The sequence below is a fragment of the Pongo abelii genome, chromosome 12, assembly GCF_028885655.2.
Source record: "Pongo abelii isolate AG06213 chromosome 12, NHGRI_mPonAbe1-v2.0_pri, whole genome shotgun sequence".
Taxonomy (NCBI): domain Eukaryota; kingdom Metazoa; phylum Chordata; class Mammalia; order Primates; family Hominidae; genus Pongo; species Pongo abelii.
This window is the reverse complement of record NC_071997.2, coordinates 100,785,528-100,800,153: the sequence shown is the minus strand read 5'-3', so window position 1 is coordinate 100,800,153 and position 14,626 is coordinate 100,785,528. Positions and strand designations below refer to the sequence as shown.

General features: G+C 39.1%; 1 protein-coding gene across 4 annotated transcripts in view; it reads right to left on the bottom strand.

Annotated features, from left to right (window-relative positions):
• The window catches only part of MEMO1 (mediator of cell motility 1), a 143,074-nt gene that overhangs the window by 84,254 nt on the left and 44,194 nt on the right, over window positions 1-14,626 (bottom strand). The window contains exon 1 of one of the 4 annotated variants that reach the window (XM_054548249.1): window positions 11,361-11,470. The exons of the other annotated variants lie outside the window; for them this stretch is intronic. Within the exon in view, the coding sequence (XP_054404224.1) occupies window positions 11,361-11,421 (61 nt within the window). The 5' untranslated portion in view covers window positions 11,422-11,470. Of the gene's footprint in view, window positions 1-11,360; window positions 11,471-14,626 lie in introns of those variants that run through there. 4 annotated transcript variants of the gene reach the window in all.

Genomic DNA, 14,626 nt, shown 5'->3' with positions numbered 1-14,626 from the left:
AAACAAATAACATTTCAGCAGCTTCCTCCAAATCCTTTCTCTCATTACTAATGCCCTACTATGATCACATACTTGGAATTTATTGCTATGCTTTTTACAAAATTCATATCCTATTTTTAGATATATCTCAAGGGATGTTGTTTGTTTTTATGTATCTGATAGGGCTCCTCACACAGAAAATAGCATGCCCTTGGTACAGCACCTTAGGGAGTGCAGGAATTGTCACGCCAAGTCTGATCCAAAACCTATCCAGAGCAGTACTGTACCAAATCAAAACAAATTTTAAAAGTTAAAAATAAAATAAAAATCATACTGTGAAAAACACCGACTGTTCGCCTTTATATAAACCTCAAAGGTTAGGCCAAATCCAAATATCTTGGATTCCTTACTATCTACTAATTTATGTAAACATTTTAAGTATTTATTTACATTTTTGGCTACACTGTATTTCAGAATACAATAGCAGAGGACAATTAACAACCCAATAAATAATCTTTAGTGTGTACCAACCACCTCTTAGATTTGGCCAACTGGAAATCACTTACTACTTTTCTGTCCGTTCATATATAGTCTCAAAATTTTCAGAGCTAAAACCAATTCCACTGGCATTTCATACCCAAAAGAGCTACAAATTTGGAGAATCACAGTATACTTCTTCCAGATCATTTACGAACACCTCATCTGAAAATGGGTTTAGCACTGATTCCTGTAACAGCCCATTAATTTGGATTCTCTCTTCCCACCCCTATTCACTGCTTATAAATCAATTTCCTAGCTCTGTCAAATGCCACTAAATACTTTGATAATATCTGATTATAGCATCTTATCTAAACTATTTTTAAGATCAAAATATTTATTTTTGCTTGCTATTTTTTCATTAGAAAAAAAGCATGCTCAGTACAGAAAATTTGAGGAATATGGATGAGGAGAACCACAATCCCATAATTACTAAAAAATCGCCAAAATTAATATTTTCCAAATTTCCTTCTAGTCTTTAAGATGATATATAATTCTGGAGCCTACTTTTATTTACATAACATTCTAGTATAAGCATTTCCCTGTATTATAAACTCTTCAAAGACACTGTATGATTAAATAATATTTCCTTGTGTGAATGGATCACTGTTTCCTTAAACACTAATATAAAATCATTGGGTTGTTTCCAATTTTTGTGTTATTACAAACAATTCTGTAATATGTATCTATACTTATAAAGCTTTTTCCATATTTAATATTATTTCTGGCCGGCACGGTGTCTCACACCTGTAATCCCAGCACTTTAGGAGGCCAAAGTGGGCGGATCATGAGGTCAGGAGTTCAAGACCAACCTGGCCAACATGGTGAAACCCCATCTCTACTGAAACTACGAAATTGACTGGGCGTGGTGGTCGCACACCTGTAATCCCAGCTACTCAGGAGGCTGAGGCGGGAGAATCGCTGGAACCCGGGAGGCAGAGGTTGCAGTGGGCTGAGATCATGCCATTGCACTCCAGCCTGGGCGATAGAGTGAAACTCGGTCTCAAAAAAAAAAAAACACAATTATTTCCTTTTGAGATTCTCAGAAATGGACTTACTATGTAAATCAGTATGAACTTTCATAAGATTTTTTTTTTCTTTTTTAGAGATGGAGACTCGCTCTGTCACCCAAGCTGGAGTGCAGAGGCACGATCTTGGCTCACTGCAACCTCCACCTCCCGGGTTCAAGCGATTCTCCTGCCTCAGCCTCCCGAGTAGCTGAGATTACAGATGTGCACCACCATGTCCAGCTCATTTTTTGTATTTTTTAGTAGAGATGGGGTTTCATCATGTTGCTCTGGCTGGTCTTGAACTCCTGACCTCAAATGATCCGCCTGCCTTGGGGTCCCAAAGTGCTGGGATTACAGGTGTGAGCCACTGTGCCCGGCCCCTTTATAAGATTTTGATACATATATTCAAAATGTTATCCAAAACTGCATCCATTAAAAATGATGCATGACAAGGCCTACTTCGCCATAATCTCACTACTCTTCTTCAAATATTTTGAAAAATTAACTCATTTAACCCATGTTCCCATTTGCTAAAATTAAAATCTAATGTCCCACTCTTCATTGATATTTGGTATTTCAAAATAAATTAAATATTCTGATTTTTTAAAATCAAAGCCATCTTAAATTCTAAGACAAAAGTATTTTGACTTCTAAGATATTTATATGCTACTTGGGACACATATAGCCACAAGACTGTTGAGTCTTCTTGCCAGCCACAAGTTATCCATCACTAACACAGAGGGAACAACTAATATCTATCTATCAGTCTTCTCAGAAGACAAACCAATTTCAACACCAAGCTTACTGTGCTGCACTATGGTGTTATTTTAAATTACCCACAATCCTGAAAATGTTTACACACTCCTGCCTTTAAATCTTTTTAACTAATTGGGTATGATTTTTCATCCTTTTAGAAACCATAATTCTTGGCCAGGCTTTGTGGCTCATGCCTGTAATCCCAGCACTTTGGAAGGCCAAGGTGGGAGGATCACTTGAAGCCAGAAGTTCGTGACCAGCCTGGTCAACATAGTGAGACCCCTGTTTAACATACCAAGACCTTGTCTCTATTTTTGTAAAAATTAAATTTTTTAAAAAATCATAATTCTTACTCCTATAATAGTCAAAAAGTAGTCTACAGACCAGAATCACATAATGTGTTTATTTAAGAAAGATCCCAGCCAGGCACAGTGGCTCACACCTGTAATCCCAGCACTTTGGGAGGCTGAGGCAGGCGGATCATCTGAAGTCAGGAGTTCAAAATCAGCCTGACCAACATGGTGAAACTCCTTCTCTACTAAAAAGATAAAAAATTAGCTGAGCGTAGTGGCGCACGCTTGTAATCTCAGCTACTCGGGAGGCTGAGACAGGAGAATTGCTTGAACCCAGGAGGCGGAGGTTGCAGTAAGCCGAGATCGTGCCATTGCACTCCAGCCTGGGCAATAACAGCTAAACTCTGTCTTGAAAAAAAAAAAAAAAAAAAAAAAGAAAGATCCCTAGGTTTTATCCCAGAGATGTGCCACTACAATCTCTGGGATGGCAACCAGGAATTTTTAACAACCTCTTCAGGAAACTCCGTTGCACATTAAAATGTGAGACTGGGCGCAGTGGCTCATGCCTGTAATCCCAGTACTTTGAAAGTCCAAAGAGGGAGGATCATTTGAGCTCAGGAGTTCAAGACCAGCCTGGGCAACATGGTGAAACCCCATCTCCACAAAAAAATACAAAAACTAGCCGGGTGTGGTGGCGCATGCCTGTAGTACTACTCCAGGGCTGAGGCAGGAAGATCGCTTGAGTCCAGGAGGTCAAATCTGCAGTGAGACCCTGTCTCAAAAAAAAAACAAAAAACAAACAAACAAATGAACGTGAGACCCACTGCCTTAAAGAAGTTTATTTGCACATGCTATATTCTCAGTGAATGCAGCTAAGACTCCTGGAAGGTTTATACCTGAGATTTTTCAGTGTAATTGAGAAATCACATAATCTATAAATTAGCAATAAATAAACACATTAATTTTACCTCCAAGCTACTTTGAAGCCTTAAGTAATCCCCTTGTTTCTTAGACTCACTTCAATTAATTCCTCTCCAGCTTTTCCAAATAACACTGATAAGGGAAGAAAATAAAACTCAGACTCTTAGACCCTAGGTGATACTTAAACTCAAAATTATCTTTTAAAATCTTCTGTTTTAGTCCAAAAATTCATGAGAATGTTCTAGTCTAATTGAAAAATATCCATGTTTATTTCTTTTTTTTGTGTGTGTGACAGAGTTTTGCTCTTGTTGCCCAGGCTGGAGTGCAATGGGGCGATCTCGGCTCACTGCAACCTCCACATTCAGGGTTCAAGTGATTCTCCTGCCTCAGCCTCCCCAGTAGCTGAGATTATAGGCATGCACCACTAGGCCCAACTAATTTTGTATTTTCAGTAAAGACAGGGTTTTACCATGTTGGTCAGGCTTGTCTCAAACTCCTGACCTCAGGTGATCCACTAGCCTCAGCCTCCCAAGGTGCTGGTAATACAGGCGTGAGCCACCATGCTCGGCCATCCATGTTTATTTCAAAACTCCCCAATATTTCTCCATGCTCCTATTTCCAATTTAAATGAAGGCTTCAAAAACACCATGTTTACCCTCTGACAAAAGGGTCCAGTACTCTAATGAGGGAAATATAAATCTAGACCATAAAAAGCAACCACCTCAAGTGACACAAATGCTTGAAGTTGAGTCGACAGTACTTTCCTAAAACAGAGCTAAACAGAAATCATTATTTCCTTCCAAATTCAGCTAGCATATTTCTTTTTTCTTCATTTTTTGGAGTTTAATATTAGTCAGTAGTAGTAATCAGGATAATTCAGTACTCAAATCCTAAAACAAAAACATAATCTGTGGAAAAATAAAGTAAGTCTGCCTGACTGGAAAGAATCAGGACTAGGATAACACTTCCCACACAAGGTAGCACTTCTTATGCAATTTCTTTGGAAAAAAAAAAAAAAAGAAGTTTCTTAGGAGAAAATGAAAAGTTAGAATTTTTATTTTTCATATATTTCTACCACAAAACAGATCTGTAAACATTAAGCACTGTCTCACCCTATTCAGTGTGATACAAATTTCCTTCTGTAAGAGCTTTCACTCACAGTTTGATCAGGAGAAGCAAATCAAGCCCAGTGGATGACACCATGTAAAATGTAGTAAGAGAGGCTGTAATGATTGCACATGGGTGAACTGACAGAACAAACAATCTGAAAATTGAATAGTCAAAAATAAACTAGTTAAATAAATTATGGCAGACTCATAAACCGGAATATTAAGCAACCAGAAAACAATGAAGCAAAATTTTATGAACCTCTATGGAACATCTTTTAATTGAGGGGGAAGAACAAGCATTATACACAACAGAAGGTACAATACGTTGCCATTTTTGTGTGTGCATATATATCATACATGATTATGTATTGGTTTGTATTTATGTAGAATATCTCTGGAGGAACACAAAAGAAATGTGTAGGCCAGGCACAGTGGCTCACGCCTCTAATCCCAGCGCTTTGGGAGGCCGAGGCAGGCGGATCACAAGGTCAGGAGATTGAGACCATCCTGGCCAACATGGTGAAGCCCCATCTCCACTAAAAATACAAAAATTAGCTGGGTGTGGTAGCGCATGCCTGTAGTCCCAGCTACTCGGGAGGCTGAAGCAGGAGAATCACTTGAACCAGGGAGGTGGAGATTGCGGTGAACTGAAATCGTGCCATTGCACTCCAGCCTGGGCAACAAAAGCAAAACTCTGTCTCAAAAAAAAAAAAAAAAAAAAAAAAAGAAAAGAAAGAAATGTGTAACAGTTACTGCCTCCTGAAAAGGGAACAAAGAGAGACACTTTGCTTTTCACTGTATACTCTTTCAGATCGTTTGTATTTTACACTACGTACATGTATTATCTATCAAAAAATTAAGTAATAAAAAATATGGTGCAATCATGTAACAGAATACTATGAAGTCATAAACAATGATGCTGTGGGATATGTTTACTGATGTGGAAAAAGGCCTCTGAATGCTAAACCTGGCTAAAAACAAATCATTGTTGAACCTAAGACAATAGCTACATTAACAATCTAGGTTAAAATGCATAAAACCAAACTTTTAAGAATTGTTATTTAACAAATAACATATAGTTTACAGTAATTAGACATATGTGGGCCACTGTGACCAAGTTTCCCTATTAGCAAAAAGGAACTTCCTCCTTTTACTTTACTTTCCTAAGTACGATATCCATCACCAAATATCTGGTAGAAAGAAGCAGAGAACATGGAAATACTCTAGAAAAGAACCATCTAGAGAACAGTCAAGACATGAAACACCTTATTAATATCTTTCTTCATAATTCTTCTCTAATGAACAAAATTAACAGTTACAACAGTTTTATTTGTCTAGCAAGGGCTTGAGCTATTCTCCACTCTGACTTTGTCAGCATTTACAGATAATCTAGATAAGTTAAATTGCCTTCTGAAGTAATTAACTATAATGTGATACAATTTTTGGTTTTGCGCATTTGTTGTGGCATGTTGAGGTCTGTTTCCTTCTTTTACCAAGCACTAGTACTGCAAGTGCCAGCTCATCCATCTAAAAAGTTTCTGATTTAGCAACCATAAGATGCACAAAAAAGAATCCCAGCAACCTCTGCCCTTATAACTGGCCAAGAAACATGTCTACTGTTGACTGAGTGATGGGAAATGGGCATGCCAGGTTTCAGATGTGCAGGGGAATAAAAAAAGGTAATCAGATATAACACCCATCACAATAAAAGACTTTCCAGAGGGTTCTGATATTGATAAATTAGGGGGAAAACTAAGTTTGGAAACGAAAGGCACAGTCCATAAAAGTTGAGTTGTATGTGTGTATCCACTCTGCCAAACACTTTGCTTTTAAAGTTGTTGGTGCTTGAGCATGACTGAGGCTCTGACCTTTTCTGATATGATTTCCAGTTCATTCCCTTTGGAATGAACTGCCTGACGCTGAAGCAGATGTGTTAATGTAAAAAAGGTGCCTGGATTGAAGTGGTACCTCTCCAACTAACAGGAAATCATAACAGAAAAGGTCAGAGCCTGTCATGCCCAAGCACCAGCAACTTTAAAAGGATTCTACAATGCCATGGCACTTTCTTTTCAACCATAGTCCCCAAAAAACTTCTATTTAAGAAATAAGAACCTCCTCCTGCTCTTAGGCCAAATCAGCAAATGAATTAAGTAAATAACCAATCAACTAACCTCAATTTTGTAAAAACCACCATCCTCCAAACTGTGTGTGGTGTTTTGTTTTGTTTTGTTTCATTTTGTTTTGAGACAAGCTCTAGCTCTATCACCCTGGCCGGAGTGCAGTGGCACAATCTCAGCTCAGTGCAACCTCCGCCTCCCTGGCTCAAGCCATCCTTCTACCTCAGCCTCCTGAGTAGCTGGGACCACAGGTATGCTACACTACACCTGGTTAATTTTTTATTTTTGGTAAAGATGGGGTTTCACCATGTTGACCAAGCTGGTCTAAAACTTCTGGGCTCAACCAATCCATCTGCCTCAGCCTCACAAAGTGCTGGGATTACAGGCATGAGCCACCATGCCCAGCCCAAACTGTGTTAATCAAAGTTAGACTAGAACTGTGTGCCTAAATACATTGAAGGGGGATAAGAGAATCAATGATTATTAAAATGGGCCTAGATGAATAATAATACCAGTACCAATAACAAGATCAAGGAAGGCCATGAAGTTTGTTCTAAGATAAAGACTTTGATTTCGGACACACCAAAAGTTATAGGAGACAACAAAGCAACCAGGTGAAGATTCCCATTAGTAAGAGTAAGAGCCTTAAGTGCAGGAAAAGGGATCAAGAGATTTCAGAATCATTTAATTAAGGTGGTAAAGACAAAAGAATGCATAAGAGCCATCTGAACGTGAACTGACTGATGATGATGACAATAGAAATGTTAGAAAAAGTGAGTCCTGAGATACAGGTACTTGGGCATAGAAGTAAGAAGTTGGGCCAATAAGGAAGGGAAAAGAGGTGCAGCTCAAGAGATAAAGAGAAGATACAGTACAAGGAAAGCAAAGAGATGAGATCCTTCATGAAGATTAACAGAATCCAACTCTCTCTAATGAATAAGCACAATGAGAACTGAAAAAAAAAAAAAAGCCAATCAATTGATTTTGGTGATTAAGAGAAATTGGGAGCCTTTGAGCAGTTACTTTTCAGGGGTTGCAGGTAAAAGTTGCATTTACAAGTAGTTAACAGACAAGATGAGGTACAAGAAAATGGAGAAAGCAAATGAAAGCTACTCCAAAAAAAAATGAAGGTAGTTAAATTTCCTATTTCATCACCTCGAGGATCTCCCAATTTGAAGTCTACAGAACCTCAAATAAAATTCATTTACCTTATGAAACACAACCTTGGGCATCAGCAATTGTATTTTTATACCTCACAACAAAGAAAGCTATCTATTAATGTCACGGGAAAGTCAGTATTCAAGTATCTGACAACATGCTTCTGCAACTGCACTCAAATAACAAACAACCTGAATCTAAAAGTGCATTTTTTGAAAGATAAATGTTAATCATTTCTGGCCTGGTGTGGTGGCTCATGCCTATAATCCCAGCACTTTGGGAGTCCCAGGAGGGCGGATCACTTGAGGCCAGGAGTTCAAGACCAGCCTCGCTAAAAATACAAAAATCAGCCGGGTGTGGCGGCGCGTGCCTGTAGCCCCAGCTACATGGGAGGCTGAGGCATGAGAACTTCTTGGACCCAGGAGGCAGAAGTTGCAATGAGCTGATATCACGCCACTGCACTGCAGCCTGGGTGATAGAGCAAGATCCTCTCTCAAAAAAAAAAAAAAATTCTAAAATATTTTCTGCACATTCACATTAAACAATACAGGCTAAGAATCCTGGAGCTAGCACTACAGTACTCAAGCCATTATTTCAAATTAAAAAGGAGAATGATAATTAAAAATACTAGCATTTGGTGTTGGAAGCATAGCTTTTATCTAAGGACATCAAAGCAACTTTTGAACATCTATTAATTATAGCTTTCTAAACTATCCTGTTTACTGTAGCAAAACACAAGCATGAAAATAATTACACTGTACCCTGCTAACACACAAAATATGATTAAGAACTATTTGTAATTAATATTCAATAATTACAATAAATTAGGATATAATAACAAAAGTTACTTTGGATAAAGTACTTCAATATGAAAAGTAAAATCTTCTCTATTTATTTATTTATTTAGAGTCTCACTCTATTACCCAGGCTGGAGTGCAGTGGTGTGATCTCGGCTCACTGCAACCTCCACCTCCGGGGTTCAAGCAATTCTTGTGCCTCAGCCACCCAAGTAGCTGGGATTACAGGCACCCACCACCATACCCGGCTAATTTTTGTATTTTTAGTAGAGAAAGTGTTTCCCCATGTTGGTCAGACTGCTCTTGAGCTCCTGACCTCAAGTGATCTGCCCGCCTCAGCCTACCAAAGTGCTAGGATTACAGGTGTGAGCCACCAGGCCGGCCAAATCTTCTCAATTTAAATTTCAGTAACTGTCATCCAGAAAAATTCAGAAAACGACCAAATTTTTTTAGTCTATTAAGGAAAAAAGTTTGCTAAGCAAATACTATAAACAAAGTAACAAATATAAGAAAAGCATATTATTTTCAGCTAATTTAGATATATTTGATGTTAAATTCAAAAAGGAGGCAAGAGGCCAAGTGACTCACGCCTGTAATCCCAGCACTTTGGGAGGCCAAGGCGGACAGATCACTTGAGGTCAGGAGTTCGAGACCAGCCTGGCCAACATGGGGAATCCCCCTCTCTACTGAAAATACAAAAATTAGCTGGGTGTGGTGGCGAGTGCCTATAATCCCAGCTACTCAGGAGGCTGAGGCAGGAGAACTGCTTGAACCTGGGAGGCAGAGGTTGCAGTGAGCGAGATCACACCACTGCACTCTAGCCTGGTAAAAGGAAGGCTCCATCAAAAAAAAAAAAAAAAAAAAGAGGCAACAATACGCCAGAAAAAAACTGCAATCTGGGAGGACATTAAAAAAACAAAATTTACAGTGTACCTACAATGTGTCAGGCACACTACTGGGTTCTTTAAAATATTTTATCTTGGGCCAGCCATGGTGGCTCACGCCTATAATCCCAGCACTTTGGGAGGCCTAGGCAGGCGAATTGCTTGAGCTCCAGATTTCAAGACCAGCCTGGGCAACATAGTGAGACTCTGTCTCTACAAAAAATTTAAAAAAAAAAAAAAAAAAAAAAAAACTACCTAGGCATGGTTACACACACCTATAGTCCCAGCTACTCAGGAGGCTGAGGTGGGAGGATCACTTGTGCCTGGGAGGCAGAGGGTGCAGTGAGCCAAGATCATGCTACCGTACTGCAGCCTGGGTGACAAAGTGAGACCCTGACTCAAAAAAAAAAAAAAAAAAGTTATCCTGGTTAACTGTCACAGTAATCCTATGACATAGTTATTATCTGTAGTTTATAAATAAACCAAAAAAAATCAAGTTTCCTCAAGGTCACATGACTAGTAAATGGCAATGCTAAGAATCTGAGCCATTTTAGTCTGGCTCTGAACTCCCACTATAGCATGCTGACGACTCTAAGACCAAGTCATCCCCAATAACTAGATCTGGCCCTCTATTTCCTTTTCTGTAAAAAAGAATGAAGAGGATAAACTCAATTGTGTCTGTAATTCTGTTGTTAGACTAAGAGGTAAAATTGTTCAGGTTGATACAAAGAATGGCCAGGAATGGTGGTTTACACCTGTAATCCCACCATTCTGGGAGGCCGAGGCGAGAGGACTGAGTCCAGGAGGTCGAGACCAGCCTGGGCAACACAGTGGTGAAACCCCATCTCTACTAAAAACACAAAAAATTGGCTGAGTGTGGTGGCATGCACCTGTATCCCAGCTATTCAGAAGGCTGAGGTTGGAGAATCACCTGAGCCTAGGGAAGTCGAGGCTGCAGTGAGCCAAGATCATGCCACTGCACTCTAGCCTGAGCAACCAGAGTGAGACTCTGCCAAAAAAAACAAAAAGAAAAGAAACGAAGAGAGAGAGAGATAACTATAAGCCACGTGTATCCATTTTACTAGGTATGACTCTGTGCTATAAGTTTTAATTCTATGCTTCTCTCAAGCACTTTATCAGAAACAAACATCAATATGACAGTGACAGAGTGGACACCAAAAACCTCTTTCCCAAAAGTGAGAAAAGGCATCTAAAAATTAAGTATAAGATAATGTAATCACTTTTAAGAAATTACACCTTTCCAAATGAAAAAACACTAAAAGTAAAGCTTTGAAAAGTATGAACCTCAAAGTGTTTCCATCATCAAAAGTATCATCAAAGGGCATTCATTAATTGACAACAATATTTAGGGCAGGAAATGTACAAAATGAGCCTGGATGTGACAGTTAATTTTATGTGTTGACTTAACTGGACCAGAGGGTGCCCAGACATTTGGTCAAGCATTTTTCTGGATGTAACTGTGAGAGTATTTCTAGATAAGATTAACATTTCAATCAGTAGACTAAGTAAAGCAGATTATCCTCCCTAATGTGGGTAGGCCCCACCTCATCAGTTGAAGGCCTGCCTAAAACAAAAAGGTTGACCCTCCCCCAAGTAAGAGAGAACTAATTCCTCCTGACTAAGCCTTCAAGCAACAACATCAGATTTCTTCTGCCTTCAACTTCAAACTGAAATATTGGCTCTTCCTAGGTCTTGGGTCAACCAACCAATCCTCAGTCTCTAACTACACCATTAGCTCTCCCATTTCTTAGGGCTTCAGACTCAAAGTGAAACCGCACCGTCAGCTCTCCTGGGTCTCCAGCTTGCCGACTGCACATCTTGGCACTTGTCAGCCTCCATAATGGCATGAGTCAATTCCAAATAAATCTCTTTCTATTTTGAAGATAAACAGATCTACAGATAGGGATATAAATAGATATAGATACAAATATAGTTATAAAGGTGTAGACACACATACCCTACTGGTTCTGTTTCTCTGAAGGACACTGACTAATATTCCAAGAAGCAAGAAAGCTAAAATATCTATGACAGCTGAAAACAAAATATTCCCCAGTTACTTTTGGACAATGGTAGGAAACAAATTCATTATTTGGAAAACTGGTAAATAAAAGAAAAAGGTCAAGCATTATTTATCCTTTTTCTATACGAACTGCATAGGGTTTTTTGGCGGGTGACGGGGGTGTGACCAAATAGTCAAGGTTGGGAAGTATTCCTTTAGATAAGTATTATAGATAATAAATGAAGGTAGAAGGATAAAATATCACCACTTTGCAAGCCCTAATAAATCAATAGATAAAAACAATGTTCATGAATGGCTGCCAATAACACCACACCAAGAGAGTCAGGCATTCTCTGTTTCCTGACATAAAAACAAAAGGCCTGACTGATCAGTTCTCTAAATCTGTGCTGTTCAATACAGGAGTCACTAGCCACATACTGCTACTGGGTACTTGAAATGTGGCTAATACTGAGATGTGCTGTAAGTATAAAATACACACCAAATTTCTAAGATTCATACCAAAAAAAGAATGCAATATACTTCATTAATTTCGTTGATTATATGTTGAAATAATAACATTGTGGATATACTGGGTCAAATAAAAATATTATTCAAACTAATTTTACCATTTCTTTTCACTTTTTAAAAAAGTATATATGGAAAAATTCAAATTATATATGGCTTAAGTTTATGGCTTACGTTATATTAGACAGTAATACTCTAAATCAAATTACCAAATTGTATAAAATACATGAGACAGAAAAATGTTGAACACCATCACAGTCTCCACGGTATGAGGATGTCTGAAAGTCAAAACCCAGTTTCTTTATACATACACATACATGTACACAAACACACACACAAACTTAGTTTTTTTTTTAATGCAAGAAGACGAGACAGTGAGATAGAGGTGAAATGTGTAGATTAAAGACTTAACAGACATACCAACTAATTAAAATGTATGGGGCCTTACATGAATCTCAAGCAGTTTAAAAAGAAATTATAAAAATCACCGAGTAGGCCGGGCACGGTGGCTCACACCTGTAATCCCAGAACTTTGGGAGGCCGAGGCGGGTGGATTACCTGAGGTCAGGAGTTCGAGACCAGCCTGACCAACATGGAGAAACCCCGTCTCTACTAAAAACACAAAAAAATTAGCCGGGTGTGGTGGCGCATGGCTGTAATCCCAGCTACTTGGGAGACTGAGGCAAGAGAATCACTTGAACCTGGGAGGCGGAGGTTGTGGTGAGCCGAGATTCCGCCATTGCACTCTAGCCTGGGCAACAGCAGCGAAACTCTATCTCAAAAAACAAATAAATAAATAAATAATAAAAATTAAAATTAAAATTAAATAAAAATCACTGAGTAGACAGGAAGGAATTGTTGTTTTTACAGTGATAATAGTATTGTGGTTATGTTTTAACTTTTTACAAAATAGTTTCTTTTTTTATTTGTATTCCCTTCTTTTCACAGGTGTTGAAGTTTCTTTTAAAGCTATATACTGAAATGTCTGCAGATGAAATGACATGGTGAGGCTGGGTGCGGTGACTCACCCCTGTAATCCCAACACTTTGGGAGGTTGAGGTGGGTGGATCACTTGAAGTCAGGAATTTGAGACGAGTCTGGCCAACATAATGAAACCCTGTCTCTACTAAAAATACAAAATTAGTCGGGAGTGGTGGCACATGCTTATAATCCCAGCTACTTGGGAGGATGAGGCAGGAGAATCGCTTGAACCGGAGAGGCAGAGGTTTTAGTGAGCCAGGATCGCACCATTGCACTCCAGCCTGGGCAACAAGGGCGAAACTCCATCAAAAAAAGAAAGAAAGGAAAGAAAGGGAAGGAAGGGAAGAAAGGGAGGGAAAAAAGGGAGGGAAGGAAGGGAAGAGAAGGGAAGGGAAGGGAAGGGAAGGAGGGAAGGAGGGAAGGAGGGAAGGAGGGAAGGAGGGAAGGAGGGAAGGAGGGAAGGAGGGAAGGAGAGACGGAGGGAGGAAGGGAGGGAGGGAATGGTGAGTTCTGTGTCAAAGTAATGTGGTGGGAGAAACTAACGCTGGGAGGCAACTATAAAGGGGTACAGATGAAACAAGTCGGCCATAGGATAACAATCTTGTAAATGGGGTAAATGAGGGTTCATTACAGTGTTTTTTCCACTATTATAGAACCACAATTTTAGAGTTGGAAAGAATATTATAAATGAGAACAAAGTAAATGTAAGGGAAAGAAATGAAGATAAAGCCAGAAATACCTGGGTATGTGACCTAAACAAAACTCTTTTGAGTTTCAGTTTCCTCATCTATAAAAATGAGGATAAAAAGGAATGAGATTATGTCCTTTGCAGGGACATGGATGAAGCTGGACGCCATTATCCTCAGCAAACTAATGCAAGAACAGAAAACCAAACACTGCATGTTCTCACTTGTAAGTAGGAACTGAACAATGAGAACACATGGACACAGGGAGGGGAACACCACACACTGTGGCCTGTCAGGGGGTTGTGGGAGGGAGAGCATTAGGAAAAATAGCTAATGCATGCCAGGCTTAATACCGAGGTGATGGGTTGACAGGTGCAGCAAACCACCATGGCATACGTTTACAACAAACCTGCACATCCTACACATGTACCTTAGAACTTATAATAAAATAAAATTAAATTTTTTTAAATGAGGATAAAACACTTACTTTATATGGAGTGGTTAAGCATTAAATGGAATAACACATATTAAACATATGTTTGCTAAAAGCCAACTCTTTCCACCCTTTCCTAAAGTACTAAACAAACAAGAGCTCAACTGGCCCAATCTCCTCATTCAAAAAGTGAGAAAACTAGCAAAAATTCTCACAAGTCTACATGCAGTTAGCGCCTCTTTCCAAATACCATCCCTTCATTCCCACATAATACATTACAAAAATGGCTCTGTATACCTCCACTGTTTAAATAGAGACTTATTTTAGGATGAACAGAATTTTACTAAGTTCTCACTTACCAGCCAGTGTTAGTTACCACTACTGGTTATTCGGTGATCTGCCACCTTCTGAAAGACGAAT